At 39.1% G+C, this 26,355-nt stretch overlaps 2 protein-coding genes across 2 annotated transcripts in view; one reads left to right on the top strand and one right to left on the bottom strand.

Annotated features, from left to right (window-relative positions):
- tbck (TBC1 domain containing kinase) overlaps nt 1–5,401 on the bottom strand; it is a 47,055-nt gene extending 41,654 nt beyond the window's left edge. Inside the window, exons 1-9 of the mRNA XM_030421648.1 lie at nt 5,255–5,401; nt 4,581–4,793; nt 2,661–2,733; nt 2,212–2,326; nt 2,035–2,108; nt 1,248–1,389; nt 1,070–1,130; nt 916–977; nt 101–162 (exon numbers count right to left, since the gene is read on the bottom strand). Of these exons, the coding sequence (XP_030277508.1) occupies nt 101–162; nt 916–977; nt 1,070–1,130; nt 1,248–1,389; nt 2,035–2,108; nt 2,212–2,326; nt 2,661–2,733; nt 4,581–4,773 (782 nt within the window). The 5' untranslated portion in view covers nt 4,774–4,793; nt 5,255–5,401. The remainder of the gene's footprint in view (nt 1–100; nt 163–915; nt 978–1,069; nt 1,131–1,247; nt 1,390–2,034; nt 2,109–2,211; nt 2,327–2,660; nt 2,734–4,580; nt 4,794–5,254) is intronic.
- A 243-nt stretch (nt 5,402–5,644) lies between these two features.
- Nucleotides 5,645–19,328, top strand: aimp1a (aminoacyl tRNA synthetase complex interacting multifunctional protein 1a). The gene is made up of 7 exons (XM_030421650.1): nt 5,645–5,802; nt 9,119–9,249; nt 10,077–10,190; nt 12,243–12,404; nt 14,778–14,986; nt 16,962–17,130; nt 19,011–19,328. Coding segments are annotated over exons 1-7 (954 nt in total). The 5' UTR covers nt 5,645–5,800; the 3' UTR covers nt 19,178–19,328.
- The last annotated feature ends 7,027 nt before the right edge of the window (nt 19,329–26,355 follow it).

Here is a 26,355-nt window from a genome sequence, read left to right as displayed (position 1 = left end):
GCACACGCAGCAAATATTTCATAACCTGCGTGACCAGAGTGTTTTGGAAACTGAATGGTCAATCTCCTTCAACAAGATATCCAGCAGAGACTGTATTTACCTTTTGGATGGAAGAAAAGTCAAGCATTTCCTTAATAACTCGAGAACATTCTCGGGCAGCTCCTACATAACAAAAAAGACTACATTAGCTCGAGTAAAAGGCACAATACAGACAGTTTCCCATTTAAACTCACTATAATATAAAACAAATATAGAGAGATTAAGAAATTCTTACACAAAAATACTTGGACTAGATCTGTGTGATGGGATACATTTGAAAATGTTAAAATTCTGTCAGTATAATCTATTGGACCAAAATAAATGTATGTTTATAAATTATATGAAAGTTTCTGGGGATTGGAGCTAACATACAACAACCCTTTAGCATTCACAGAACAATTAGAAGCACCTTGAATGCCAACAGTAGCACTGAATATAGAAAACTGAAGTTAGACTGAAATTGGCATCAACTGTTCTCTCAGATTCTTTTAAAGGCTATTTCCTCATATAAAAACAAAGGAAATCTGTCTCACTTTAGACTATTTTAATCTTCATTTAATCTTGACACAACAAGCATTTCAGTACAATTGTTGGGTGAAAACATAAAAGATTTCCCAAAGTAAGACAATAGAAGTATAGTGTTGGTATCATTGCCAAAATTCAATAGTTGTAGTACAAGTTCTTAAATCTTTCCAACCTGTACTTCATTAATACAACTGCGTTCTTTAAAACATATACTGTGACAGCAGTTATGTGACCTAGTTTTCCAGTAAGAGGTAATAGCTCAGTCCCTAAAAGAGACCTGATATACATATTTCTTCATACTTAAAGTATCTGAGTGAATAAGATTCAGGCAGCCAATGATTTCAGCTTTACCTTAATTGTATCCAGGCAACCATGTTCCTCAGCAAGGACAGTGACAATATCGTCCATGCAACCTGAGAATGACGAACAATATCACAGTGTAAGCCTAATTGAGCTTTAAAGAATATTGCTCAGTACTTCCAATAAGGATGTCCTTTCCACTTACCCAAGGTTAGAATGAATTTCAATCTCTCACTTATATCAATATTCTGCAGCAGTCGTCGGCCCTGTAACAGATTCAATGTCAGAATTAGAGGTGAAATTTGAGCAAAACCCAAACAGCATCAAAAGATCTTGTATGAATGTCTTCTTCTTCTATGAGGAGGTTGATGAAGGATTCTTACTGCACACAATTCAAAGAGCAAAACCCCCAGAGACCAGACGTCAGTCTTGGGTCCTGAGGGCAGGGGAGCTTCATCATGGGAAGAGTCACTGGGGTGGAAGGAGCCTTGAGCAATCACCTCTGGAGCAAGATATGATGGGTACCTGGGGCGATGATCACAGAGCGGATAGGCACATTACTCTGTCAGCCTTTAAATAACATTTGTTGTAGACAGCTAGTACAGATGTTTGTTCATCATTCATTTGTGATCTTTGTTTGATTTCTGTTCCATACTATGTTTGATAGGAGAAATAAATGCGGAACTCTATGTAAAGTGATACGATTTTGAATGCTTCGAACAAAAATTCTTACATATTGTACCTTTAAGAGCAACCTGTATATCTGTTTGACAGTTACATTTATTACATTTTCCATCCAGATGTTTTATTGAAAGTCATGGGTATGTGCCATCATTCCTCTTTTCAATCTGCGAAAGGATATTACACAGAGAAACTTGGTAGAACACGAAGGCCTTTGGATTAGGATAAAAGTCCAATGATTTGTTACAGTTCCTGAACCAGGAAGCTATTTTGATGCCCCAAAACCTGTTTTCGATGAAAAAAGATGGCCCATTATGCATCAATGTTATGGTCAATTGGCTTTTTTATGATTCAACTAACAGCAAACAGATACAAGGAAACCTTTGACCCTGAACAGACAGCTCGCATAGCTCAGTCCCACCAGTTGAAGAGTTCCAGAGAAGTCCTAATGGACCGTTCACTGTGATGAATGAGGAGAAAAAGACGTACCCAATGGGAAAATCTACATCGGCTCCATGATCAGTCATGTGATAAAGGCCAAACTTCGCCAGCTTGACATTCCCCTACAAAGAAAAAAGCTATTTTAGAGTGACAGCATTACATCTTAAAAACATCATTTAATTGTCCAGAAATTGCACTGACATACATAAAACAGCTCAGTTTTACCTTGCAGTCCATGAGCACATTGTGTGCGCTGAGGGCTCTGTGCACCATGCCGTGTTTGTTCATGAACTCAAGACCTTCAAGGACCTCATAGGCTATCTGCAGCACTTTCTCTGGGCTAATACAGACAAAAACACATTAATTTGTCAACCTACTTTGACGGTCAAGTGGTGACCAGGTCAGATAAAAACACAGGTAAAGACTGTATCTACGTTAACAACACTTCAGAAATAAATCATCCAATACACTGAAGTTATTATGCAAACCCAACCTTGGCCAGTAGATGGCAAGGTTAATACATAGTGTTTGTTTGCTCATCATACACAATATCAACAGCACATGGTCAAGTGATAATTTCTCAGCAGTGCAAGTAAAAGGAGGAAACAACAATTTCATTACATACACTCTAAATTCTTCTGAAAATGAATGCGGATTATTAATGATGATCTCACCTGGCTGTTTTCCCCTGTTTTTGGAAGTGGCTTAAACTGCTTTCATAGTGTTCAGCAACAACTATCAGCCGTTCTATAGAGCGAGAAGAAGAAACTAAATGAAAAACTGATATCCAACTGAGTTAGTGATCATTTATTGATACTTCATCATTCATTATGGGTAAGCATGTATTTATGTTTCACCTACACAATATAAAAAAGGGTGATGAAAAAGCACACCTGGTTCTATTTAAAATCTAACAAAGTTTGTGCATTTTTTCCTTGAGATTTAAAAAATTAATGATGTTTTCAGGTTCCGCAACTGCTATATAAAGTAATGCTGGTTGAGGTATAGTAAAAGTTTTTAACACTGCGTGTGAATTCAACTACAGCACATGACAGTGTTTCCACCAGAGCAATTTTTCCAGGGTATCAATAACCTTTTACCAGAGGAGCACGGGACAAAATTGAGTTGCTGTGCATTCATTTTGCAAAAACATCTCTTCCTCCTGGAGTAATACTTTCTGAACATTAAAGACCTTTATTGGTGGAGTTTGCAGGGCTGATACTCAAAAATAGCCAAAATAGGGTTGCATGTGCAGTATGCAAAAAAAAAAACTCATGTTAAATTAGGCAGATATTCAGATTGTGATTGGATTCGAATCAGTGGGACTGATCTTTTTTTTTTTTTTGGCCTTTTATGGCTTTATTGATAGAACAGCTGAAGATATGACAGGAAACAGGGAGAGAGAGGGGGGGAGCGACACGCAGCAAAGGGACCCAGGCCGGGAGTCGAACCCAGGTCCGCTGCAGAGCCTCGGCACATGGGACGCACGCTCTACCAACTGAGCTAAACGGCGCCCCAAGGGACTGATCATTTTTGGATCACAGTTTTAATTTTCACTGAAAAAAATACATCATTATGATGTGACAGCTTTTGGGGTCTGTACCAAAACAAACGTGTTTTTTTTACATCAGGAGAACAAGACTTGCAGGCCAGTGAATCTCTGCAGCACTACAGTACTTTTATTTACATGATGTATATAATGTTGTGTTTGGCCACACATTTAACTCTATCAAAAACAATTGTGGCCTCTGCGATTTGGATATTGTCTTTGAACATACAGTAATCAAAATAACGTTTAAATTTTCATTGTGCAGCCTTAGACTGAAAAAAACAGCTCAACTGGCTCCAGTTTACAAACTACAACACTTGTGTTGTTGTGTTGGTCTACAATAAAATTCAGTGCTACACAATGTTATTGTGCTTACCACTTGTGAAAACTGTGAAAAGCATTTTGTCATGGTTTGTCATAATGGTTTATCTTGATAACGATGCCCAAACAAAGTGCCAAGTATATTTTAGATCCGCTCAGTGGGGGTAGATATTAAAGACATTCTGGTGCCTCTTCACTCTTCACTTTCTTTTTACTGCTAATTTTCTTATGTGGCCTGCTCTCTACCAGGTGACCATAGTGGAGAGGAGGTCGTGTGGCTCGGGCACCACTTAGCAATGCCTCGGCCTGCTCAGTCGTACTCCTGGATCCACACACCTTACATATATCATGTAAATTCTATCAGAAACAACTTTGATTTTGTTGCTCTGTTCTGTACATGCTACATCTATTGCATGTCTCTCCATCCTGGGAGAGGGATCCCTCCCTTGTAGCTCTTCCTGAGGTTTCCTCCATCTTTTCTTACCCCCCTGTTTAAAGTTTTTTTTTTCTCAATATGGCAAGTTTTTCCTCACTCGAATTGAGGGTTTAAAGACACAGGATGTCATTCACTGTACAGATTGTAAAGCCCATTGAGGCAATGTGATTTTGGGCTATATAGATCAGATTGATTTGATTTGATTTGGCGTTAGGTAAAAACGAAATAAAACATCAAAATATGAGGACAGGATATATAATATGATAGGAGCCCTTCGAAGGAGCATACCGTGTTTCCCTCTGGAGATGTCCACATACTGACAGAGTCTGGGGTGAGTGACAGTCTTGAGGATCTGGAAGCGTCCCAGGATTTTGATAGAGTTGGGGGTCAGAGGGAGGCCATTGCTCCCACAGACATCATGAGGGAGAGCTGAGGCAAAGAAAGTGAAGGCCCCCAGCTGGGCGTCTTTCAGGGGCCTCATCTTACCACCGGCGGGATGAACTGATAATAGGAAAAGAGTCTTCAATATAATGTATAAATGTATGACTGCGAATGACAGGAACATTGTGATAAGGAGTGCGGTATGGTGCAGTGACAGCCACTTTCTCATGTATGCCATTCTGTGTTAGCTAGAGATTAAGAACACGAACTAAATGTTTACTGCTTAGCCGCAGTTAAATGTGACAGAGACAAAGACCAAATGACAGCTTGACACTGTCATTGTACATACAACATATTTACATCATATAGTTTTAGCTATATTAACTTCGGAAACAACATACACAGTGTTAGTATGCACAGTGATGCTGCAGTTAACCCCACTGTGTGTGTGTGTGTGTGTGTGTGTGTGTGTATGTAACGTTATGTGTGTAGCTAAGTTATGAAAATAAGTGCTTTATTGTTCCGGGTAGGAAACCAAAGATTTAATGTGCATTGTATTCGAAAAAATTGTTTCTACTCACGCTTAATGGAAAGGCTGTACGGTCATGTCGACTCAGTGAATTTTAAATTATGGATGAAGAGATATGTTTGAAATAAATTCCTTTCCTGCCTCTGCGATGTGACGGGAACAGCTGAGCGAACGTGACCGATGACGTTATTTTTGCGCGACACAGTGTTGCCGAGAAAACACTTTTTTAATAATATAACTACGAAATTTGGAGCGTAAATTAAACAAAACTATTTCATATCCTCAACAAAATTGTCGTTGGATTTTTTTTTTCGTATGTTTTGTTGAGTTAGTTCGTCTCAGTCGTAATTACACACAGGCATTATCCGTTGACTCCTTGTACTAGCCGATCTATAGAACACATGGCTAGCTAAAGCTAGTGCAGAAACAAACGGCTTCCTTCGTACCCGCATGCTGTAGAGATCTACTGCGGGGTCCTCACTCAGCCTCTCTACGGCTGACTGCTAGCTGCCTGTCTGTCTGCTAGCCGGTCTTACGTTAGCAGCTGTCAAGACTCCAGTGCTCCCTGAAACGTGTTGGGGGGAGCTGCCCAGAGTCCATGTAAGTTTCACAAACCTCTGTTTTATTTTACTGCTTCAACTAACGAACGACAAGCCGTTAATAACATCTAACCAACCGTCGAGCTATTAGCATAGCAGTGCTAGCTACGTGATAGTTAGCCAGAAGGCAAGTTGATGTCCCTTGTCTCTGTGTAGTCAAAGATACTCTGGTGGAGCGGAACCGGCTAATAGCTTACTTATTTAACTGATTAGCTTACTAACTATCGTTGGGTGCACATTCTTGAGAAAACCATTCTCAGACATATCCATTTAGTTTATTATAATTCTGTGATTTTACATTACATCCAGTATGAAATAAGGTCATTGTTGTTTGACAATGTGTATTGCAACTAATTGCATCATTTTGTCTAAGCTTCATTGTCGAGCTATAGGCAGTAACTGGTCTGCAACCAGCTCTCACTTTCATTTTTGATGAAGCGAGTATGTCACAATAAGTATTTATAAATGTGGGTGTATTTTGTGTTTTTTTTTTCCTGTGCATCCCAATCCTTAACAGCTAATTTGGTGGTTGAGAAAAAGACAAGAAATCAAGCAAATCCTCACATTTGTGGGCATTAGAGTATTTGTTATTATTCATCAATAAGCTAGCTCACTGTATCGTGCATGTTGGGGAATGTGTATATGATAACTACATCAAGTATTCACTAAGCGCTAAATCAAATTTACAGATAACTTACAGATATGTAAGTGAAAAAAACAAGCAAATGAAACACTAAAATATCCCTCACTGAGGGAGTGTATGTGTTGAGTGTTGAGTGGTGTATTTTTTTAATTGACCTTCAATAAATGTGCTTGTGATCCAGTCCCAATTCTTTGAGCACTCTTCTAAATCTAATATGCTTCTGCAGTGTCTAGTTTTTTTTAAATAATTAAGAATTGAATGGAATTAGAAAATATCATTGTGGGCCCATAATGGCCATAATATTGTACTCTCAACATTCAGTAATCATTATAACAAAAACGTAACTTACACATCATCAGATACATTTAAAACAAGCGGTGCATGCAGCTGTAAACATTTTAACACATGATGAAAACAGCCATGATTATGAGAGTCTCACTGTTTCTGCTTCATCATGTTCCCAGCTGTGTTCTATGCAGTTGGTGTTTTAGGGTTTTAGCGTTTATACTGTTGTAACTTGGCAATGCATCACATTTAAACTATTGCCATGAAATGTTGTAGATGTAGATAACAAATACTTGCTTGCATGTTGCAATCAAATGTACTGCTGCATTGTTAGACTCTCAATTATTTCTTTTTTCTAATTGTTTATACTCAGATATATGTGAATTTTTTTGGATGTGCATTCTAAAACTACTTAAAAGAAGCGATGTGGACTCGAGTCATTGTTACTTGGACTTGCGTCACCTCAAGTTAGTGTTTTGTGGACTTGCAACTTCACTAGAGAGCAAGTAAATGACTTGAGACTCAAATTTGACTAAATGACATGGGACATATTTGAGCCTTGAACTAAATTACTTTAGTCACAGTTCAACTTAAAGGGCAAAAATGTGAAAGAAGGGTACATATTTCTCCTGAAATCCAGTGACTGCATCTGGTGCTGAAGGCCCTTATGGTTTTCTTTTCACTCAAAATGTGTAGGTCCCTTTAATGCCTTCAGGTGGTGCTGGCATGCTGCACTCCATTCTCATGTATAAATGGTCTGGTTAGCTGACAGGTAGAGAAATATCCTCCCACAGTATATTTTTACTGTGGGAATGAAGCATGAAAAGAGGAAACGCTTATGTCCTGGTGGATCTGCTCACACAACACCACCATACCAGAGAGAACTGGTGGTTAAATGTAACCGATTTAAACATTTGATTCAAACCACCTGTGCAGCCTGTGTACGTCTTGGAAGCATTATCTTTGATACTTTAATTTAAAATATATGAAGACATTGGTAAGAGTCAGATGCCTTCAGCAGCTGTCCCCAGTTTAGAAAAGTTAACCTGCTAATTGTATAAAGTAACAAATCAGGAGATGAGTCAAAGATGTTTTCATTTCCATGTAGTGAAAACTGATAAATTAGAAATCCTGAAGGCTAGTGGGAGCCCATTGTTAACACATTTGAAGTCCAAAGCTGACATGACCCCTTCATGTCTTTACACTGCTGACCATACCTCGGCCGAGGGACCGTTTTCTAGAGGTTATCCAAATGAGATCAGCCCTTTTTGTTGCTCTTGCTATTACTCCACCACTGGTCCTGTTTAAATCAATTCAGTTTCTCTAAAAACAATGCTTTGATCCTTGATTTTATCAACTCCAGCTCTTTTGTGTTTCTAATTTCCCCCTTCCCCTAACATTTTGTTTTCATCTCGGGCCAGCTGTTGTTTTCCAGCGCCTCCCTGTAATGTGTGTAAGACGTTTTCTTCTCCATGCCTCAGCCTTGTAAAAATCCTTCTTTTCCTCTTTCTTCAAGAAGTGATTTGGCAAGCTCAACACGATAAAGAAACATTAGCCAAAACCGGTGTCCAGTTGTGTTTTGGTTGAGTTGCCCAAGAGTGGCTGATCCCTTTTTGAACTTGATCTCCAAAGCTGAATACGCATTAATGCTGGTGCTAAATATGGTTTAAAGGATTTCACATCTTACCAGTTCTAACTATTAAAGACAGATTGGAGTTAATTCAAGACTTGGGCTTGCCAAAGTTTACTTGTTGAAATGTTGCAGTAAACTTTAAAATTTGATTTGGACACGATTTGCTGTCTGTCTCGTTTTTATTAAAAACTGGGAAACTTTAAAATCCCATTAGCACATTGTTTATACCTTCTTGGGTGCACATGAGGGACACATGTCAGATATTGCGATATGGCATCTACAATACCTAAATCTTGATTAAGGAAAATACACAATTACCTATGAACCAGATGAAACTCTGCCATTTCATTATGTTGTGGAATGTTACACAAAAAAAGGAAATCCCTGTACAATGTAGTGCCGTCCTATAGTACAGCAATGCAACACAGTGTTTTGGTTGAGAGTCAGAGAGGAGTTTACTTGACCCTGCGGTCATTTTGGAGGCTGTAGTTTGTGGTGGCGTTGTAGTGGAATGCAAACCTTGTAACTCCAAACATTTATCTTTGTAGATGTTCAACATAGTACTTTAGAATACCATCTTTTTTTTTTTTACATTGCCACTGTCACTTCAGTAAACTTGAAATAACATGGAATAGAGTGACTTACGTTTAGGTTTTTTTATAAACCTGCTTCTAAAAACAAAAGGAGCAATGCTCTGTCGATAATAAACATTGCAGAAAACAGCCCTAATATCTTCGGTCATTTTTTGTCTTTTAGGATTTTAGCTCGCTCCTTGTTCAAGATGTCAGGGCCCAATCCTTTGATGAGGCTGGAGCAGCGAGCAGCCGAGGCTGACCAGATCATAGAGTACCTGAAACAGCAGGTCCAGCTGCTGAAGGAGAAAGCCAGTAAGGCACACACCCAGACACTGAAACACTTACATAGCCTTATAAAAAGTATATTTACGTTTATAGCACACTTTTATGAATTATAAAGTCTCCAAATTTGTCTTCATAGGCTACCTCATTCTGTTTCAGGTGTAGTATACAATAAGTAGTGACATAATGTTGGCTGAACAGCTGCTAACGTTCATGATTCACAGTCTCATAATTCAAAGAGTGAAACCCCTGTAGCACCGCTAGCAGTTTAATGAAACTTGAGCCCTCAGTTATGGGAAAGTGTACTTGATTTACAGGAATTGTCATTCTGAGATAATTTCCCCAGATATATTTTGAGTTTGACTCATAAAAAGGGAGCCAAATCAGCCAAATATATCTCGTACACTTAAGGAGAGAAATTCACATTGTCATTAATTTGAAATTAATACTTTTTTTAGCTTTTGGTTATTTTCTATTGAGTTCTGTCGGGCAGTAGTTTAACAAAATGTCATGAATGAGTAGTTTCTATTTCTGTTGGAATTGTTTAAATGATAAAACTGTGATAAAGATGTCCATAATCTAATTTAAAATTATGAATAATTCCAAATGTTTAAAAAGAGGGATATTTATCTGTAATTTAAGACTGCTTTGGACTATTTATCAATGCAAAAACTGGATTAATTGATAATGACATGGCTTCTTTAGGTCCAAAAGAAGCACAACACAGCTTTTAATAGTTATCATATTTTAATCAATACTATATTTGTACTGGTTCAGAGGCAGCTCTTAAAATGTCCTCTGGGATGGTGAAATTTCATTCCATTGCTTAGAGGTAACAAGAATCTGCCTTTCTGCAGTCGTCCAGGCCAGCGTCAGAGAAGAGAAGAAACTGATGGTGGAGAACGCCAAATTGAAGAATGACATCGAGGCACTAAAAAAACAGCTGCTGGAAAAAGAGAAGAAGAGGGGAGGTATGTTGAGTTCCCAGCAAAGGCGTCCATCGTGGATCAAATGTTTGTTTGTCTTTTAAAAAAGACCTTGATGTTGTTATTCGTTATATGTAGCTATAGAAGCAGTGTGTGTGCCTGATTCTGGAACATTTGATGTCAGTTGTTGCTCATTAGAGCATTGTTTGGTTTGTACGATCAATGATAACATCTTGAGCATTCTCGCCTCAGCCCAATATAACCAGATCTTTTTTGTTTTTATTATAAGCAAGTGTTTCAAGAATCCACATTAGAGTAAGGGGACAACGTGTCTTGTCAACTTTTTGTGCGGCTGACATACATTGACATTCAAGGGCAAACGGCTTCACACACACATTTAATGTTTTCCAGAAAGAAGCTGCAGGGATAAAGGGGTGCTGGAAGAAATAAGCTATTTAACCTTATTCAAAATAGCTCAGTGTGTTGGTATTGGAACGCTGAAGGAATGTGTTCCAATACACCCGGGACTATGTTTTTCCACACGTTGTATCTAATTGTGATGTTTATTTTTGGGGTTTCTCTTAATGACTTTAAGGTGGCATAAAATAGCACAATCAAAACATGAGTGAATATGAACCTATTAGAAAGGAATTTCAGTCGGCTTTGCTGATTTGTTATTGAGATGAGAAAAAACAAACTTTTGAAACTCAGCGACAATAGTGCATTGAGAAAAACACGTCTCCAGCCAAGAAACGGTGTCATTTAAAGTTCTGTTTAAAATAAGCTTCAAAGCTATTTTTGACCTACATTGGAGGTTAGTCCAATTAGTGGCTCTTTCAGATTGTATTGTGCAGACCAGTGTTGTGAAAACGCACCGTCATTTGTGAGTCCACTCATGTTGTTGTCATGGCAAGTAGTGACAACCTGGATGTTTTATAGGTCTTAATGGTAACATTCAGCCCCTAAATGTGGCATTCCATCTCCCCATCCATCAGATCATGTTCAGATCATCTGCCACCTTAAATGGTTGCCAGTTTGTGCGCTAGCCAGCGTTGTTGACACTAGCTAAAGTTAGCTTGCAGACGTTAACTAACGTTGCTAATGCTAACTAGCTAACATTAGAGCAATGTATTATACTGTAGAACTTAGTCATTTGTATGCTTTTTTCCCCACAAACTGGCAACTACCAAGACTATTGATCACACGAAACAGATACCACGTGTGATATAGACAGCGTTATACTATTGGTGGGTGGGATCACTACTAGAAGTCCCTTTTTACATTTCAGGTAGTTATTTAATTTGCTGTGAATATGAATATTAATTTGTGTAGCTTTCATTTAAAATTAAAGACTCATGGCAAGAATGTACAATCATTTTGAAGGTACAACCATAAAACTTCTCTGTATGTTCACACATTATGTAATACTGGCATATTATGTGTCAACTTGATTCTCAGTGTCACAGACCTGAAGAGTAAACTTCAGGGGATGTAAAGAGTTTAAAAGGTTATTGCCCGTAATTCCAAGGTAAACTGGAATGGTCCTGATCTCAGGTCCTAACATAACATAGAATTAAGGTAATTAAAAGCATTATGGTGACAGTGGCGTGCCTGCAGACCGATGTTTGTCAGACACGGGCACTAGATTTTGTAGGAATTCAAACATCAGGCGCCTTAAATGAGGGGTTATTTTTTTCTGGAGAGCTTTTGTAGGACATTGTTCCCTCTTTTATGGCTCCATTTCCTTGTTTCCATCCCCTTGGACGATCATTTTCCCATCAAAACTGTTTGCATCAGGAGAACAGTCCTCCCACTTGGTGTGTAAATAAAGCTCCCTCTATCATTTCAGTGTATGTTGATGCAACCAGCTCTGTGCATGAAAATGAACAACTAAGAAGTAGTGTACCTTTTGTGCATTTGTACTATAAATTATCTTTTTTAGGGCAATGCTGCTATGCTCAGATCTTTTCATGCTTTTGCATTTGGGAAAGTGTGCAGGGAATATCAGCCATCAGAGAAACTGTCTTTCATATACTAACTAATTCATTATTTAATCATTTATTTCTACTGACCTTTTTTCCTTTGTCCCTCCTGTAGTGCGTGAAGTAGCAATGCCATCAGGTGACAACAGTGTTGAGTGCAATTCCAAGCCCACCACTCCCAAACCCTCTGGACCAGCACCCACTGCCTCCCCTGCTGCTGCTGTCCAGAGCCCCCCATCCAAAGAAGAGAGCAAAAAGAAGAAGCCAGAGAAAAAAGGTAACAGCTGGAGGAAACACTATGGCGCATAGCAGGGTTTTATTATGAATCCTTTTGAAGTTCTCACATCCAATAAAACTGTTTCAAAGCTGAAATTAAGCCTGTTTAGACATGTCATGTAGTACTATTTGTGTTTCATTTTCAGTGTGTCAGTAGGACCATATTTAAGCTATAAAAGTGGCCACTCACTTCAGTCTCCATCTACACTCTTCTGTTTTCCACTACATTCTTGTGTCAGATTCCTTTTTTCCCACCAACAGTTTGATAGATGCTGCAGCCTGTTCTTCAAAAGTCACTTGACCTTCTCTAAACATGTTTTGAATTTGAATTTCTAATATCGGGTGTTAATGGCAGTGATATCAGCCTCTTTATTGATGTCAGTTGGATATCTTTCTCGGTTGGAAGATGTTTAGTGTATTTGGAGTTTTCTGATTTATAATGTTGGGAACAAGTTGTTGTTGTCCTGTGTCACAAGTAATTTAATCTGATCTGAGAATGATTTAATGTTAATTAAATGTTCTGTGGAAGTACTCGAATTTAGGACCCATCATAAAACCAAAGTATCTCCATGTATCAAATATAATGGCGTTAAACTGTTACATTATGATAAGCTTGGAATACCAAACGGGGAAATCCCCACCACAGAATTGCAATTACTTTCCAGTACAGCATTTTAGATATTTGTTTTTATTTGAGCAATAAGCAATCTGGCCTAACTGTCAGGCATCAATGAATCAAGTACATTTGTCACATGTAATCATATAATGTACAGTCACTGTGAAATATACACACCAAGGGGAAGAAGCCAGCAATGTGGCGCTACCAATCGGACCAATGAAATTCATTGGGGTCTGCTCAGCTGCAACGTGTAGTTACTTTGCTGGGATGGTGTTCGTCAGGTCAAGGCGTAGGGCATGCAACCACGCAGTAGCTACACTGTAGGAAAGGACTAAATTTGCTCTGGACCGTGAACTTGCTGGAGTGTAGCATGAGACAGTCTGCAACTGAGTGAGCAATGGTTGGCTATCTCAACACGTCCTTTGTTTGAATATATTTCAACCTCGAAAGAGAAAAGCAAGACAGCCACTCTTAATGTGTGTACAACCCAGATTCTAACGGGTGAAAGTTGTATTGGTATCAATAGATACCCAAATTCAGTTATAGGAATCAGGTCAGAATTGAAAAAACTGGATCTGTGCATCTCTACTTGTAATCTGCCATAGTTCTCAGAGCTTTCATCTTTCTTCCCGTAATCCCAGTTTGCAACCTTTACTGCTGTTCTGACATTGACGGCTCCTGGATGTGTTTACAGAGTTATAATTTCGAAAGGGGATTAAAAGAAGGGGATTTTAAACACTGCCAAATTATTTTGCGTGTTTGGCATTTCTTAGATCCAGATGTTAGGGAGCTGTTGATGAGACATTTCTTCGCCTTAATAAGCCGTTGTACATGTTAAATTCTTTATTGCTTCAGGCTTCAATGTAGCTGTGTTCTCACCTCATTTAAACGCTCATCAGTTGTTATTCTACAGACCCATGTGTAACCTTAGTGTAGTCTTGTTAATGTTACGTCTCTTTGCTGTCATCATAGCAGAGCATTGAATGCATTGGGGGAGAAATGTCGAATATCAAAGACGGGGTTCGGAATTCATATTTTCAGAGCTGGTGGGGCTCAGAGGAATGATTAAAGACGTTCATTGATCATTTGATCAGTGCAATCCACTGGAATGAACGTGTGTAAGCAAATCAGGCGAGTGAAAGGTACTTCGTCTCTCGGGAGGAAGCATCTGCTATTCCGCTATGTTATTGAATCATGTAGCACTCACCGTCAGCCAGAAGTGGGTATTGGTATTATCATTTTGTCAAAGCATGTACCGCACGTTTCTGGGGAGAGGTGAAAATGTAATTTTGTTTTCCTTAATTTTGCTTTATTTACTCATGGATCACTTGAAAAGCATAACCTTGCATTCAACCCTGAGGCCTGTCATTGGTTGGCTTTGTTTTCATTTATGGGAGGAAATTAAATCAGATTCCAGACAGATGCCCAGTATTGTTTCAACTATGTCTTGTTTTATATAATATCCCTCGGTAAGATACCAGTTGGTTGATTTCCTATAATATCATGCACATTTGGTATAAAAGCATGAAAACTCTCACAGATGCCTTTCTTCTGCAACCCATCCTTTAACACATGATGGAGAGCTACTGTCTGACTTTCAATGCTAAAAATGCACCTGACCAAAATTCCAACACCCCACCAATAATTTATATTGAAATATATATATATATAATATATTAAAGACAATACTAAAATTATATTACATTTTTATGTGAAGCATAGAGAATAACAGTGTTTCACTTTCTTTTGTGCCAGGAGGGGAGAAAGCAGAGAAGAAGCAGGCAGCCCCCAGCCAAGAAGATGCCAAAGTGGACGTGTCTCGTCTGGACCTGCGTGTCGGACGTATAATCACGGCTGAGAAGCACCCAGATGCTGACAGTCTCTACGTGGAGCAGGTCGATGTGGGAGAGGCCTCTCCAAGGACAGTGGTCAGCGGGCTGGTCAAGCACATACCTCTGGACCAGGTACATTCAAGGACGTTATAATTTATCCTTGACAGAGCCATGTAGGCGTAGTCCCTTTCATTTCTATGAAAGCTGCTTAGTGGTAAATGAAGCCAAGACGACTTGACTGTCTTCCGCATTGTTTCGGCATTGTGGGTCCCATAGAGCGTGCACACGAGAGACTTCTGCCAACCGAACCGGAAAACTTCCGGTTTAGCACCTGACTAACTTGAATGGGGATAAAATAAATTGTGTGGCTCTTCAAGACTTTCCAAATGTTATTGGACTGAATGGCTCAAAGTATGACAGTGAAACGAGGAGAGAAATCACCACAGCCGAAGACTACATATTGGGAATTGCATATGTTTACATAAACTCCACAACCACTTGAAGGGTTCTCACATTTCAAAAAGCAAGATTTCAACCACTACCTCCTCTAACTGTTCTAAGGGACACTCGGAAAAACCAGGATTAGGAGTCCCGGTCATATGATATATTGGCCACCCGACTTTTAGCTGCGGTTTCTGAGCTGGAAACAGAAAAAAAGTAACTGAAGAGCTTATTAGGCCCCAGTTTGAGGAAGATGTAGATTTTCATATTGGCTTTAAGCATCCGTGCACAGGCTCTACTCGAAAGTTGTTTTCTGTAGACACAAAAGCAGAGCTCTATGTATTGAATGTATCCAATAATGGCTCTCTGGGTCATAATAAGGATTTAGAAGACGTAGATTTAGTTTAAAGAGATTTGTTAGGTAAACTGTGTGCTGATGTTTATTTTGCTTTCAAGTGGATTTATGATTTTCTGCAGGAGCAAACTAATTTGTATGTAGAATTTCATCTCAGTGAAATGCACTAGTTACTTTTATGGTCTTAAGTAGTACTCTTTACATGTCTAGACACGGGAGCCTTTGTGCATTACACTTTTGCGTTCTAGTGTATGGAGACAGTGTATATCATTTAAATGGAACCATATGCTTAGTGTGTAACAAACACTGTCTGACTTTCCCAAAGAAAAAACGTATTATACTGAAGAAAAATTACTTGGAGGTGACAACAGTTTTCCCATGCACACAGACACACATTAGACATTAGCTTCATAAAGCAGTGGACACAGTTGCAATATTGTCTTTTAAGGCTCAGTCTCCTTTTTGACTGCAGTTACAAAGGCCAAACTGCTGCTGTCTTTTGTGAGTCTGTATCAGTCCATTACTCACAGAGGCCGTAAATGTAAAATCAAGTTTTTTCTTATTAGCTGTCATATTTATATGAACCATTATCTATTTCTGTTACGCAAGCAGAAGTGAAATATCTGTGGAAATGCATGATGTTTTTTTATGGCAGGACTCTTGGGTGTCTGGTTATGGTATGATAAATAACAGGCACCCTTTAGAAATATGAGTCTGGGACAGGCTAATCATAGAATAACTATGAAGACAAGTGTCCACGTTGCACATAAAATATGGTTCAGTCAAAAAGTTTGTTTTGTAAATACTGTTACAGAATATTCACACACTGCTCCTTACTTGCCAAAATAGCAGACAAATGAAAACTTCTACCAAAACCCTGTCAAAGCAAAATGGCATGAGTGACTTCAGATTTATGTTGCAATTTCTTCAAGGATGACCCTCAAATAAAAGTTACGATTAAATTCAGAGATTCTGGCACACGTCCGCTCATGGAATGCTCAATTTCTCTTTTTCTCAGCTTTTGGCACAAACTGCCTCTGGTCTTCTTTATAAATTTCGGTAAGCCGCAGAGGTCTCCAGGCTCGAGTTAAAGTTTTCCTGTTTGCTCACATTGGTTTATGAAATGAGGCAAACAAACCATAAACCTCGGACTTAACCATTTTAAAGTGATTGATTGGAATTCACAATAAGTCTTAAATTCTCTGCTCTGTCCACCTTATATGTCAGTTGGGTATAATAAGTTTTTGTACTCTATTGTCTCTAGAAATACGGGCTGTAAAAAATGTATTTCATCTTCTGTCCACTTTGCAGATGCAAAACCGCATGGCAGTCCTGATGTGTAACCTGAAGCCAGCCAAGATGAGAGGAGTGGTGTCCCAGGCTATGGTCATGTGTGCCAGCTCACCAGACAAGGTCGAAATCCTTGACCCTCCAAGTGGCGCGGTACCAGGGGACAGAGTTACTTTCCAGGGCTTCCCAGGTAACCAATTTCAGTACCCTCCAAAACAGATTAATCATTAGCATACATGGTAACAATCCTATCCAACCAAACAGACACCAAACAGATGCATCCTCACTACTCAGGAATTAAATGAAGCCTACTGGAAGAATTCCCCAGCTTAGTTTCCACCAAATACCTCTGACTTTAGGAAATGAAGGGTGTCGTTGAACTGCCTCACTGCCAGAAACAGCACAGCAGTTTCCACATTCTGTCCCCTGATGACACCAATCAAGAGGCTCTCTCAGACCCCACTCAAAGCTTTCGTTAGAGGACTCCTCACTTCTGTTTGGTGGTGGCTTAATGGCCTGTGACAACTTATTTGATGGACTTATCAACTGAACCTACTTCTTTTTTAACTGTCCTGTTACGTTCAACTACTGTTAACGAGTTTGGGGAAAAAAGAACCCCATACCCTATTTATTAATACATTAACTGACCATACAAGAGTCAAGGTCCATCCTATGAAGAATTCCAATCACAGTCTCTGATGAAAGTGACCTCAAGAAAAAGACCAACAGCAGCAGGCCAGCATGGTTGCGATTTAACTCCGTTTATCTGGCTCTAAAACTCACATTTTGTGCAAAGCTGAATATTGGTACTAAGAAGAGGATTGGTCTTGTGAGTCATCTATTCTTTTGAGAACAATAACCATAAATGGGAGTTCCCTATGAAGAAAAAAAAAAGTGAAGAAGGGGATGATGTACTGTAGGTGGGTCTGCGGTCAGTACCCACAGCCCAGCTGCGTCAGCCGAGGCTTTCATCCCAGCAGTACACTCTCCAAAAGCTGTTTGATTCATGAAGGATCCATTTTTATGGATACTGAAATATTAAAAAGAGTCCTATTCAAACCATCATGGTTAAGCAGAGAACAGAATGAGTGGAGGATAAAGCAAAGGATTGGTAGATGGTTTGTTGTGTTGTCTAGTTCTTGTTTGTTTAGAACACCACAGTAAAAACTGAGACAAAGAATGGAAAATAAGAGGTGAAGGAGGTTCGTGTTTTTCCTAGTTTCCCTCTTTTTTTCAAGTACCAAAGCACAGATTCAATTACAGCCACTCTCACTGCTGGTGTGAGTACATGGTTGTAATTGCCCACATTTCCCCAACTAATGGGGCCCAGCACTTCTGCTTGAAGTTAAGAATGTGTGCAAGTTGCTCATCAAAACCGCTTTCACGCTTCTGATCAAAAAACTGATTGTTGCCACTCTTGGGTTGTAAACCCGGCAGAAATGGCAGCCTTGGGAAATGAAACACATTTGTGTCCTCATACCCTAGGTCGGTTGTGAAGAGAGGAAAGAGTTGACACCAGACAGAAGCCAGCCAGTACCAGCTCTGATTTGACACAAACGCCGAGCAACATAAAAAACAAACAGCATCGTGAAATGAGAACCTCCTTTAACTGTTTTCCCTGGATGCATATTTCGATTCTGAGAAGTTCGAGTTTAGATGTTTTGAATTATGCCGAGGAACAACTGGCAGTTTTTAAAAGCTAGAGCTCTAATAGAACATGATAGACTAGTCAGCCTATTCACAATTCAAGTGGGAGAAATAAAAATCAGAATTGGCCTGATAAATCACAAATATAATGGTTGGTTATTTGCTCACAATTTGTATTGGCTTCAGCTTTGTTATACAGATGGTATCAGCGTATGCTGAATATGAAGGAAAGTTGAAAGCCATCTATCAATGTGTCTTAGCATGAATATATCAAAACAGCATTGCAGCAGGGTTACACAAGGACACGAGACGGCACAAAAAGTTCATAAAATGTCGGACCTGGATGCATTAATCCAGCACATGTGATGGATGAGCAGAGAGCGAGGGAGTTTCTAATGTGTCAGACTGACCGCTTGATTGCAGGTGAACCAGACAAAGAGCTGAACCCCAAGAAGAAGGTGTGGGAGCAGGTTCAGCCAGACCTACGCACAGACGGCCAGTGTGTTGCAACGTACAAGGGAGCTGCCTTTGAAGTCACCGGCAAGGGAGTGTGCAAAGCCCAAACCATGAGTAACAGTGGAATCAAATAAAAAAAAAAAAAAGGAACAGAGCTGCTTGAAATAGCTCAGTGTTTACCTGGCAATCAATCAGCAGTGATGACGCGGATTCTGCTGGGAAACAGGACGGTGCTGAATGGAAGAAAATGCTTTGAAGATGTTCAATAAAGGGATTAAAAAATGATTGTGTCTGAAGAATCTGTCTAGTCTGCTCTTCTTTGACCTATAAAATATAAACCTGATCGATACAACTGCTGTTATTCATTGGTGTTGTCTCTTCTCTTGTAGTGCATTATCCTGATTGTGCTCTGATTTAGAGAATTTAACACTAAAGGGCTAAACCTACTGGACGTCAGGCACCACTGCTTTCCACTTCATTGAGTCCCGGGCATTTTAATTAGCAGGAGATGAAACAGGGATGTTGTGCAACAAAGCCCAACAAAAACAGATCAGGTTTTAAGGTCTTTGCAGGGGCTATTTAGACGTTACTCAGGCCCAGCTCTCCAGTGTCCTGGCCCACTGTCAGTCGCTCAATCTTGGCTGTGTGATGCCAGTGCCATGTGCTTTATTTTATTGTCCCCTTGAAAGAAAAGAGTCTGCCCACCTCCGGAAGTATCGGACTACACAGAAGAAAGAGACAGAGAGCTGTGCACCAGAGCCTCTAATGTTACATCAGCAGTAATTAAGGCCATCCACTGTACAAAAACATCTGTCATGGGTCAAAGCTGTCCACCCCGCACAACTTGTGCTTACTGCTCCCAGTCCTTTTCTCAGGCAGTTTTTAGTGTATTCTCTAATGCTCATGCTCGACTGCACATTTTTCTTGGATGTGTCTTATTGTCGGTGTGATGGGGTAAATGAGCTAATTTACTGTGAAGGAGTTCACAAAACTTTTTTAGGATTTTAACAGATTTGTCAATATTGAAACCCCTTTACCACGTGCTAGCTGATTTAAAACATCTCTAATGTCCAGTGAAGAATAAATCCTCAAAGTAGAAGATATAATTTGTTAAATCCCAAGCCAGCCAACTCTTAAAGCAAAGCCTGCTTTATTATTATTATTTATCTATTTGACTCAAAATGGACCAAGATCCTGCTACGCTGAAGAAAACTTAAAAATAAGAATAAGGATTGAGACCATAAACTCATCCAGAAATGGTTCTCACAGGTTTTGAATCAAGTGAGAAGGAAGCTTTTTTTCTCATAAACTTGCATACAGTCAAACTTCTCTATTAATGTTAAATCAGTGAAGTCGCCCCCCTGCATGCCATTAGGAAGACTGCAGGGTTTCAGAAAGCTCTGTGTAGGTGTTTGTTCTCTGGAAAGATAGTCGGATACCTATTGTCCCCTTTGACTTGCACCAAGTTTGCTTCCACCTCAAATATTAAACACCAAAAGCATAATTGAGTGAACACATATTGCGTATTTGCATTTGATATCTAACACTTACCCCCATACACATAAAATGACAATACGTAAACTTCTGTAAGTGTTTTGCAAAAAAAACCCAAAACATACATTTAGAAGGTAATATAGAACGTAACTATTAAAGTCGAGCAGCAATTATAACACTAGCTGTCTGCGGGTGGCACAAGTTTAAAAATTGTAGGAGCTATTACTCTTCTACCCTGTAGGTGGTATATATAAACATCTACATCCGCAGCTCCAAAGTTCTGCTTCTGTTTCTTTAGTTGTATGGCACAGTATGGAGCTGGACTGCTGTTCATAAACTGTAACACCTGTGTGCAAAAATAATTTATTGACTGGACCTGGCTTCCTTTGTGCATCACGTTAGTGATACTGTGACATAACTGCCCCCACGTAGATTCAGGACATTCTGTAAACACTTTTGTTGCAGTCTCCAACTAGTGTGTAATAGCCCATTAAGCAGTGTCCTGTGGTGCTTATATGCTTTTAAATGACCCCTACATATATACACCTCAAGTAAAAATAAAAGTTTAGAGGTCCTCACTGAGGGAAAACCTCTCATTTTGGTTTTGATGACATGGACATAGACTCTCGTAAGTGTCCTCCGCTGAAGCATATTCTCACCTAAACCACAGTGTGCTTTCTGGGTTTTTCTGTGACCACAAGGAGTGTTGCAACCTGAGAGAAAACTCACTCCAGGATATTTTGAGTCAGACGTTCGCGGACCACACGATTCCTAATTGAATTCTCAGCTGCAGCTGGTGCACAGGATGTGAAGCAGTTACCTATCTGTCTTGACAGAATATATGCTCGTATGTGGGATTATCAGTGTGCATCTGTGTTTTTCTCAAGGGTTGGGGCCACTCCAGGTCTCAGGGTTGTAATGTGAGGCAGTAGTTTGGAGCAATAATTACTGATTTCGCAAAATGGTACGATCATACATTGCATATGCTCCGTGTGAAGCCATTGAGCAAAACACTTTGCGCTCTTCATGTCCAGCGGCACCTCCTCTATGCTCCACACGTTTTTTGAGATTTGGTTTTCAGTTCCAAAACTAAAATAAAGAAAACCTTTAGGTGTTGCTGCTTCATTATTCCCACCTCATTCTTTATCCCCCAGTTTGTTATGTCCTCCATATGACCTTAGCAAAGAAAGAACTAAGTCTTCTAGCAGGCCTTTATAGGTGGACACAAAGAAATGCAACACCTTCAGGCATGGCTGAAGGTTGGAGTCGATTAAGATCTTTTTGGAACAACCCAAGTTATTATTTTGAAGTGATGGAGCTTTTACTCACTCATCTTAAAAACAGGATTTGGTGCATTTGTAACGATGACTAACAACTAAATTTAATATTATTTTTCTCTAAACTTTTGGTTTTCAAAGTCCCACAAAGAGTGACCCACCAGCCAGGACATCATGCAACAGCAGAGGCCATGAGGAACACATTTCTCGGTTGTGAGGCCAAGCAGTCAGTTTGCAGCAAGGCGTGAAAGTCAAACTATGACAGGTCTTTATGAAGGAATGCAGACCTCTGGGATAAAAGTCATGATTCATTTTGTATCATAAGACTTGTCTCGAGATCTGAATTGGTGTGAATTAGGACATGGTGTGTTTTCCTGATTACTTCAAGACTCTTTGGATGTGTGTAGAGTCCTGTCAAATTGATAAATGTGTTATTGTTTTTTTTTACGTTTCCCCCAAACTTGTTCTCAAAAATGATGCATTGGCTGCTGATCCATTTAATCACTTTGTTGTGTAACAGTAATCCGCAAATGAAAGAAGACTTGAGCTGTTTCATCAACAGTGGCTTTGTGTCTTAAATACTGTATATGCAATGCTGTTACAAAAGGCTCAGATTACAATAAGGATTTTCCATTTTGTCAACAATTTTGACAACAATTAGAATGGCACTCAGTAGAGTGCATACCTCTGCCAAGGCTCAACAATCCCCTTTGGACACATAGATACCAGCCACCACAAAGGGGCACTATGTAGCTTTGGAGAAGAACATATATATAACATCACGTATATAACACATAACACGTATATCAACATATATATATATATATATATATATATGTATACATATATGTATATATGTATATATATATATATATATATATATATATATATATATATAAATATATACATACATAACCATATATATATATATACGATTTTTCCATAACTGAATAAACAAGCTGTTCTCAGATGAACACAAGTTCCCCAGAACACTGTTAGAAGCTAGAAAGGTGGCAGGGTACACCAAATATAAAGTACAGTTTTGAAATTGTGTTGTCCTTTAAGGTCAGTTTGTTTATTCAGTTTATTTAGTCATGACAACAAAGAGAGTTTGTTTATTTAGTTGTTTTAGGCATAAAAATATATTGTGCACCTCTAATACATTTCTTTCATTAAAATCCATCCATTTTTCTCACAATGTTAAAGAAAATTAGAAAAACAATGTCAGGATCTCTCCCTTTATCTAGATCCGCACTCAATGTTAATGAGCCCTGTTCAGGGCCGGCACCCATCCTCCATCCAAGTTTTGTGCAAATAAGTTGTAACGTTTTATTCTCCTCGTATATTTTATTATTTCATGAACCCAGTTACATCATACATGTAAGACAAAAAGAACAAGTATATTGATGAAAACAAATCCCCTCCTTCTGAATCCCATCAACCCAGACAACATTTAGAAGAACAGTACAAATAATTACCAATAAATAACATGCCCAGTCAACGCTCTGGTATGAAAACAAAAGCATGTCTCATAGAAGACAAAAGATAAATGGATGTCCCCTATTGTAATGAGTGATCTTGATACTAGAACATTTGGTAGACAGTAAGTTAAAGTGAAACTCTCGCCAAAAAGCAACTGAGGCTTTATTTGGGATTGAATATGAGTCAAACCTTCGTGTAAAAGGCACTTTCGTCGTAACAAGCAAAAAATGTCGATCCCCGAGTGCGACCTGACAGGCAGGAGAGTAATGGTGAACCGCTCCTCAAGCGTGCCTGTCAGTTCACACTCAGGGATCGACACTTTTTGCTTGTTATGACGGTGATACGCAGGAGATGCAGCAGCTAACGTGAGTAGGTCAAAAACCTTCTTTTTCATAAACTCTGTTTTCACAAACAATGTTCTCAATGCTCGTGCTCATGAGTAGAGACCCTGGTGATGCTACGAGCAAAGTTTCATGTTGTGTCGAGCCTTCTTAGTGCTCTAAAAATAGCGAATTTGATGCTAGTGTATCATGCCCCTAGCTCTCCCGTTCAAAATTAACGTGCCCAAAACTGAAACTACAGTAAATCTTAAAAGTGCCTCTTTCGTCATAATTATGCTTTTACATGCAGGTTTGACTCATATTCAATCCCAAATAAAGCCTTGGTTGCTTTTTGGCGAGAGTTTCGCTTTAAGATATTTCCACCTGTTGTACATGATTAAGACAGCATTTCAATGCTACTCACTGCAGGCAGCCTTTCTGTAAACATCAGTTACAATAAACAGTTTGCTAAAGAAAATGGTTTATAAAGCATTGCATTATTTAACAGTGAAGTAACTATGAAGTAAAGATTATTTAACTATAAATGACAGTTACTATAAACGTCCCTGTGGCACTGCAACATAAAATCCTCAAACTCCATCCCCATGCCACCGTGGTTGTAGGTGGACATGACACAATGGAAAACTTGTTAAACACGGCCAGTCACAATTTGGAGCAAGTCACCGATAAACAAAACAACCTGCAAATTAAAAATAATCAACGCTTTTGTTTGAATAATGCGACCGATGGGCGGAAACATGTTTTGGGTGGGATTAGGAAAAAAAAAAAAAAAAACCTGTAGAGTGCAGAGGGAAAGACAAACCTCCGCGGACATATTTTGGCTGCAGTTGAAAGAGCAGCTCTCGCATGCTCCTCTGTGTGTGGTTTCATGCTTCACCAGTGTTCACAATGAACAAAATTATCCAAGCCTCTCTTTCAGCTGGAGGAAATCTATTATCCATATTACGGGCCGCGCCAGGCGTTCGAAAACTCTGCGTATACCAACAGTCTTACATTTCTGTACCCCATCCGTTTGGAGTAAGTATTTTGATAGAAATCTGAAGAGGCGCTGCAAAAACTTCAGCTGGTAGCATTAGTGAACAAACTCCTGCACACTGTCTTCACTTGTTACCTAATTGCTGTGACTTCTCTGTCACCAGGCCTTAATTCATCAGGCAGCGATGAGACAACCACAGGAATCACAGAATATAAGAATTCCTGGGCAGCAGGAAACAGCCAAAGGAAACAGCTGGAGGCTATCTTCAGCCGGTGTCATGCCGTCTGACAGGTCCAAACTGAAGCAGGATAGCAATACCAGTCTTTCTGTAAACTTGGCAAAGCGATAAGAAGTGAGAGAGGAAAAACAAATGCTAAAACGGAGTGTTATAACAGAACATAATGCTTTAAAATCACTTGGCATAATGGTTTAATGTCCAAAAATATGGTAGAATAAGTACATTTTAAGAGGCAGTATTACGATTTAAAAGTTCATGGAGTTCAACAAAAGGCAGATGTTCACATTAGATAGATCTTCACATTACTTTTGAATACAATATATATTAGTGTGATATGGGCTGTTCTGCATGAGGAGCATTTTGTTGTTTTTGTTAGGCCTCCTTTAAGGATATTTTGCACTAGTAACATTCTCAATGTAGGACTTTTACTCCTACACAGTATTTCTACACTATGATATCACTACTTGAAAACGTGAATGAGAAACAAAAGCATGATGTGAGATCTCCCTCTTCTAAAGCATATATAATCTATATTGTAATCTCAAAGTGCTCCAAGGAGCTTCAGTTGCGTGTCATAATCACAGAAATGTTCTTCCAGGGGAGACTTTCCCCGACCTTATTTTGATTCAGTACTGTGTCACATCTTGTTCACTGCTCTATTGTTGAGTTTCCAGGTATCCAGTGTTTTGAAAACCAGGATTGTTAATCAAAGCTTCGCACTCAGGTCATGTGAAGGCCCATTGTGCTAGCTCCATTTGCCGTATGAGGATCATGGGATGTGACTGAAAGCTCAGAAAGTCGTTAAGTTAACCATTGAGATTCAGTTGTTTGGTTTCATCCACTCATCCCAGTGGTCATAATAAACTCCCACTCTAACAATAGGGAAATACTATTTTATTCATTGATATTTTGTAATGTGAATACTTGACAAGGATCAGTAATGATCCCAGTTAGTTTCCACTTCTGAGATGGATTCAGAATAAACTGGAGCCACAACACAACTTATGACACCAGCACTGGATAGTACAGGTCAAACAGAACATTTCAGCATTGTTAAAATACTGTCAGACTTTTGAAGCTTAAAAACAACAGCAAAATAGAATTTTAAAATATATCAGACGTGTAATTTTATTCCCTCTCAGCTGTATAATGTCATTTTGTGTTGGAGATGTTTCTGTATATATTCCCATGGTTACTTTTTCATCTTCTCATTATTCGCCTTGTGACTGTTCCCAACAGCCTTGTGAATATTTCCAAGAACTCCCCCGTAGATTTGGTTAAAAAAAAAAACTAAAAACTTTTTGATTATGCTCTCTTAAGTGTACAAATGTCATGCTGGCTACGAGTTTATTTGACTACAACAAGGGCCATTTTAACTGTGGACATTTTAACATGTCATAGTAGGTGTTACAAATAACAATGACGATCTGTTCCAGTGATGAAATGCAACCCCGTACATTTACTCAAGTGCTCTGTTCGGGTACTTGAGTACTTTAAAGACATT

This window comes from Sparus aurata, chromosome 1 (assembly GCF_900880675.1).
Source record: "Sparus aurata chromosome 1, fSpaAur1.1, whole genome shotgun sequence".
Taxonomy (NCBI): domain Eukaryota; kingdom Metazoa; phylum Chordata; class Actinopteri; order Spariformes; family Sparidae; genus Sparus; species Sparus aurata.
This window is presented reverse-complemented; position numbering and strand designations above follow the sequence as displayed.